Source organism: Pieris rapae, chromosome 11 (assembly GCF_905147795.1).
Source record: "Pieris rapae chromosome 11, ilPieRapa1.1, whole genome shotgun sequence".
Taxonomy (NCBI): Eukaryota; Metazoa; Arthropoda; class Insecta; order Lepidoptera; family Pieridae; genus Pieris; species Pieris rapae.
The window spans coordinates 6748255-6754437 of NC_059519.1; the positions used below are offsets into that span (position 1 = coordinate 6748255).

The window sequence follows — 6183 nt, forward strand, 5'->3', positions numbered from 1 at the left end:
ATAAGTTGTCGATTGTTTTCTGATTGTCTTTAAATGGTAAAACAATATTGGAATCTAAAAAATATAAAGTTTAAGCTTTTTTTGCAAACTACATATTCAATAGATGAAGTTTGTTTGTTGGTGCCAAAATGAACGTGTAAGACAAATCTATGACAGTGGAAGAGTTTGTTTGGTAGCTCAAATCTCAGGTACTAATTTGTTATTTCTTGTGGATAATCTATTTATTAAAGAAGGCAAAATAACAAATGCTGCGACCAAAATATCATCATTTGACCATAGTTCGATACGTATCAGTGCTTTCTATTAATTTATGTATTCGCCACGGGTTAATGGAGGTGTGAAATGGCATATGATTGCACATATTATAGTAATTAAACGCGTTATAGTCAGATATTATGTTCATGAAATTTTTCTTAATAACATACTACGATATACTTCTAACTAAGCCTTTGAGATAAATCTGAGTAATAATGCCTTAAGTAGTTATTATTGGTTCAAATAAAACTTCATATACATACATATATTTCAGTAAAAATATATGTATTCGTCATTACAATTATTTTGTCATGCCATTAATGATTTTAGAATATTTTAATCCATATAGTAAGAATTATTTTTATATTTGTTTTCGTTCTAAGTCTTCCAAATTTAGCTTATAATAAAAGTATATAGTATATATTAAAAGCTTAAACACCACTGTACCATCTGTCATTAAGACAATAAAAGTGTGTATTCTTCTTTTTGACCCTTAACAAGAAAGCGTGGTAATTAGGAGGATGGGTAACCACGGCGGACGCCATTGTCTTTGCTCGCTGAACTATTAGTATTCACATGATAGCCCTGCTGATCTAGATACATTAATGTATACAAAGCGATCCCACTATGAAGAATACGTACTATCATAACCATACCAGCAAGGCTGACAATATTATTAAATATGTTAAAATCAATGACTGTTTAAAGTAATCATGCTATAATTTATTTGGTAAATCATCAAAGATCTCAACTTTTTTATAATATGATAAACTATTGTTTTTATTTTGTTTAATTTATTACACTAGTTAAAATGCAGTTCGCACCTCAAATCTAGGACAGTATGAAATGAGAGTTTGTTTTTACGAAGAAAGTGTTACAAATGTAATAAAATTATACATTTAAAGTATTAGGTGCTGGTTGGCTTTATTTAAAATGTTATGAGGTTCCTTTTGATACCTTTAATGTAAATAAAGTTTCAAAATATATCCTTATTTGCACGGGTTAAGTCATTGAAGTAGGGGTTTAAAAAATGTAAGATTTCTTACATCAGTGAAGTTTTGTTTTAAATACTCTCTGTATTAATTTTTATTAGATTGCAACTTTTTGTAAGTAAAATTTTTAAATATATATTTAATTTTATTTCACATAAGCATCCAAATTGATACAAAAAGCAAATAAGAAATCGCGAAATTAAAGCAAATTCTACTATCTCACTTTTGAATTCTTGAGAATTTATTTGAATAATCCACAAAACGACGCTCAAAGACACAATATTTAATGAATTTAACATATTTAAAAAAGGAGATCATTCTGTCTAAATACATTTTCACTAAACACATTTTTTTAAACCATTCATAAAAGGGTTTGTATTACGTAAAACTATTACCTCATCGCATGAATGAGTGGAGTACGCCGAGCAAACGTACGGATTAAAATAATTTCGTCCGTATACATTAAATTGCCCGCTTTAAGGTTCTGCGTCCGGTTGCACGGAGTGGGGTTGCATGCTTAAAACACTCGCCTGTATACACCGAAGCCACACTTTGTACCAGGCTTTCAGGGTTAAACAAACATGCGGATCGCATTTGCCCTATTTTTACTCGCGTCCGTGCGGGCCATGCCTGCACTGGACAAAGAAGAGCATGGAGCCGTCGGAAACGTCCTTGGTGTTGTAAAACAGTGCTTCGATGGAGACGTCTCGCTGTGCCTAAAGGTGTGATAAGTGATATGTGATTGTGATGTGTTAAACGCGAATAAAGCGAGAAATAATTACAATAATGCATGAATCATTATAATTAATATTAATTTTCTAATGCGCTGTTTATAATACGTAATACCTTTGGAGAGGACTCCAAAGGATTAAAGATGCGTTTTTCAAAATAAATAATTATTATTTTACTAATTTATGTATTAAATAAAAAATGCTTTCCTTATTCATAATATGTTTTTGCTTGCAGGAGAAAGCTTTGAAGTATGTGGAGACGTTATCATCTGCCCGGGAAATGAATCTGGTTGAAGGAATCACTTTGGTTGGAACTGGGTCTCCCAGGTCTGCAAGAGCCTACGAACCTCTGGCAGATGAACCAAAGGCCAGGGAAGCGCAAGTGGAGTCCAGGCTAGTTGATTCTGCGGCTGACTTCTTGGAGAACCATGTTATCGAATTCCGTATGCCATCCTCAGCTGTAGAAGGCATGAAACGCTCACTCGATGAAGGTATGAATTATTTAATAATAATTACATGTCATTAATGTGGTTCACTGAGATTAAGCAAGATTTTTTCCATAGTAATTGAAACTTGAATTAAAACCTAAAACCGAGTCTATTCATTAGTAATTATCACGACCAGTTAAGTATTTTGAAATAAATATATACCAAAATATAGTATATTAAAGTACAAAACTATTATTAAAAAAATAATTACAAATAATAAAATTTAAATGATTAAAAATACATCTTAACCCGAATATCAGAATAGTACTTTACCCTAAAAATAACTTGCTATATATTTACTGTAATATATATAAAATAATATCGCGAAAAAAAAAGAGTAAGAATAAAAGTTTCGTTGATTCACTGTAATTTTACGGAACGCGGAACAAACTGGTCAAGTTCAATGTAATTGTTTGCCATTTTACACTACATCAATGGATTTATTTTGTTTACTGATTTTAAAATTAAGACATTCAATGTTTACTTATTGGAAACCAAATAAGTTGCCAATTTGTCTTGTATATTAAAATCAATAAAGCTATCATAAATTGTATAAAAAAATACTCAAACAAACATAAATTAGAAAAAACTAGTCTTAATAAAATTCCCTGCAAAAGAAAACAGAAATTTCTAAATTGTTTCACACAAAAAAACGGCTATATATAAATCAATAAACTAATTCATCTCTTAATTATTCAAATAATAATTCGGATGTCCGCGAATCTCATCAAAAACAACTTTTACTTTTAATGTGAGAGTTGTTTTTCGATTAATAATATTACCTGATCGATCACCTTTCACTCACCATCTAATAATAATTTTATGTCTTAAATACTAAATAAATAAATCAACATACGTTATATTACAGATCATAATATTAATTATTTTTGAAAATATAGCAGTCGACTGTGCTTTCGTTAACTTTTCGCTTGTTTCCAAGCATTAAGTGTTCAATACGATTTATGATATTTGCAAATCTGAAATCTTCGATAATTTTATACTTGTTTACTCGAAGGTACTAAGTCAGTAATGTACTAACTTTCATACAATTTGTATCTTGTTAGTACCGTTCCCATTTCCTAACCGGAACATTTGAACGACTAACATATAGAGAATATATTTGCTTTTACCTGCAACAATATATCGCTTGCATTTATTTTTTTTGCATTGTATGACTTTGTTAAACTAAATCTGTAAAGTTAATAATCAGTCAACAAAGATATAGATGATGAAAACATTAACTTTGTCAAATGGATAAATTAAAAAATTATTGGTCTATTTAATTATGCTTGTTGATCAATAAATAAGGAAATGTTAATCGGATGAAGCCTTATCAATTGTAAAAGTAAACGTAAAAAAGTCGTATCCTGAGATTCTAAGACAAGTTTCCTTCCGCGAAAGAGAAACTATTTATTAGAAACCTGATTGTATACTTATGAAAAACTGGGTTGGTTATTTTTATTAATATTCAACAAGCGCATATGTTAAGAAAAAAATATATATGTAAAGAGTTAAAAAAAGTATTGCCAACATAATTTAATACATATGTGATCTATTAATTTTTAAAACGAAAGCTCTGAAAATAAAGCAAAGTTTTAACGATTTCCCACTTTAAAAATTATTGTTATGATTGGTACGTGGGTGAATATAATTAAGTAATTATCAAAAGATAATTTAAATAAAAGATATAATACCTTAAAATATGTCGATATATTTGTGTAAAATTATTAAGAAACTGAATATAATAAATCATATAAACGGTAAAACATTCACACACGCTTGTCCTAAATTCCATAAATTTAAATATTTTTATAGCCATCAATATGAAATTCGCAAACAATTAAACGCACATATTGAATACACAATTTTGCGACGTTACGCATACAAAATCATAGCCTAGAAATAACTGGTCGTGGAATTTGGAGCCATTCATTCACTTTCCTTACATTGGCATCCTACTTAGAAATGTAAATTTCTTATATTTGACCTTCCATATCTTAGAGTAACCTTATTATCATTTTTTGCGGTTATAAAATTATAGTACAAGATATCCTTATATAAGTCTTAGTTAATTTCTGGTAATCATTTTATCAAGTACTTAAAGTTTCGTTATCTAAAATAATTAATAAGTATATACTTTACGTTTTTGTTTAAACGAACTTTAAGCTTTAGGAACGCTTGCTTAATGCTTTTCTCAGGAGGGATTACATTTCAGAGAATAGTAATCAAATTTTGTTACTTGCTTCTTATATTAAGTATGATCAAAGCACAGGCATAGGCTGAGGCCAAAATCTCGCGTAGAGAATTTAACATGAAATGGATTCATAAAGTCTAAATTTACTAAATCAACATCATAAACGTTTCAGCTCGTGGCAAAAAAAAGAAGTTGAAGCAGCTCATCCCTCTTCTTGCCATCGCTAAGCTCAAGATCTTGGCCCTCATCCCTCTCTTCCTTGGAATAATCGCATTCGCCGCCGCCAAGGCCGTCCTCCTTGCCAAGATTTCGCTCCTTGTTGCCGGAATCATTGCCCTGAAGAAACTGCTGGCCAGTAAACATCATGAGACCAGCTACGAAGTTGTAGCTCATCCACATCATGAAGAACATTACCCAAGCAGTGGCCATGGATGGGGCAGAACAATCGATGAAGCTCAAGACTTAGCGTATTCGGGCCACATCAAATCTGATTAAGTTCGACAAGGACCTATACTCGATCCTCATTTATTTGTAAAGTACACAGATGGAATTACGACGTGAACGAGCGAAATGACTTATTTATTTATAGGATTAAGGTTATTTAACTATTTATTGTTAAGCTCTTTGTAAGGGCGTGGCGAAGTTCGCCACAGTTGTTTCGTTTTCAATAATATGTTCTGAATTTGTATGATCCCCTGTTATACTATATTAGTATATCTTTATACTCTATACGGTATCCGTATTTGTGTATTTGTTTTTAACAAATATTGATACTTACTTTATCTTATTTCTATAGCTATTTTGTGATCTAGTCCTTTAAGCCCTTAGATAGTCCTAATATTATTATGTATATATTATATTATACGTGTTCATAGATATTTTAGATCAGTATTTATATGTTGTAAATATTTGTATATAATTATGTTTATTTAACGTTTTACCTCCAATCGTCCGAATTTATATTGTATATCATACTATGTAAATACGATATCTTTTTATTATTCTATGTACTTATATATACTCATTCTTTAATATTTATAATTTGTATTTTATGTAATCATTCTATATATTATACATTCACCTTTTCTCTCAATTTAAACATACAACCTCTCATACGCCAAAGGAGAAGTTAATATATAATTATATTTCATGTACAAAAAGTAATACTTATACATGTCTACTATATATTGTTAACATAACAAATTCGTACAAATAAAGAACTGAAGTTAATTTTTGTTTTTATTCTCGCACGTACATCATGTTTTCAGGATTGGGATTTAGAAAAAAAATGTTCACATTTACTATAGCGGGATTTTAGGTTGTAAAGGAAAAGAAATTCTACCCTTTTAAAACTCTGTATAATTTGTAAACTAACTATACGTAAACTAGATATATCCTTAACGTGCAGGTAAGTATTAAGTCTTTTCCTCAACCCTAAGCCGATTTTAGACTTTTCTTACCACTGGCCGATGTTCCAAGAGACTTATGTAGGTATGTACAAAACACTAAGTGAGCATAAAAAT

The 6183-nt window shown here is 30.1% G+C and overlaps 1 protein-coding gene across 1 annotated transcript; it reads left to right on the plus strand.

Annotated features, from left to right (window-relative positions):
- The first annotated feature begins 1786 nt into the window (after positions 1–1786).
- Positions 1787–5890, plus strand: LOC111002022. The gene is made up of 3 exons (XM_022272112.2): positions 1787–1969; positions 2214–2469; positions 4833–5890. Exons 1-3 carry the CDS (start codon positions 1829–1831, stop codon positions 5153–5155), a joined length of 720 nt encoding a protein of 239 aa, XP_022127804.2. The 5' UTR covers positions 1787–1828; the 3' UTR covers positions 5156–5890.
- The last annotated feature ends 293 nt before the right edge of the window (positions 5891–6183 follow it).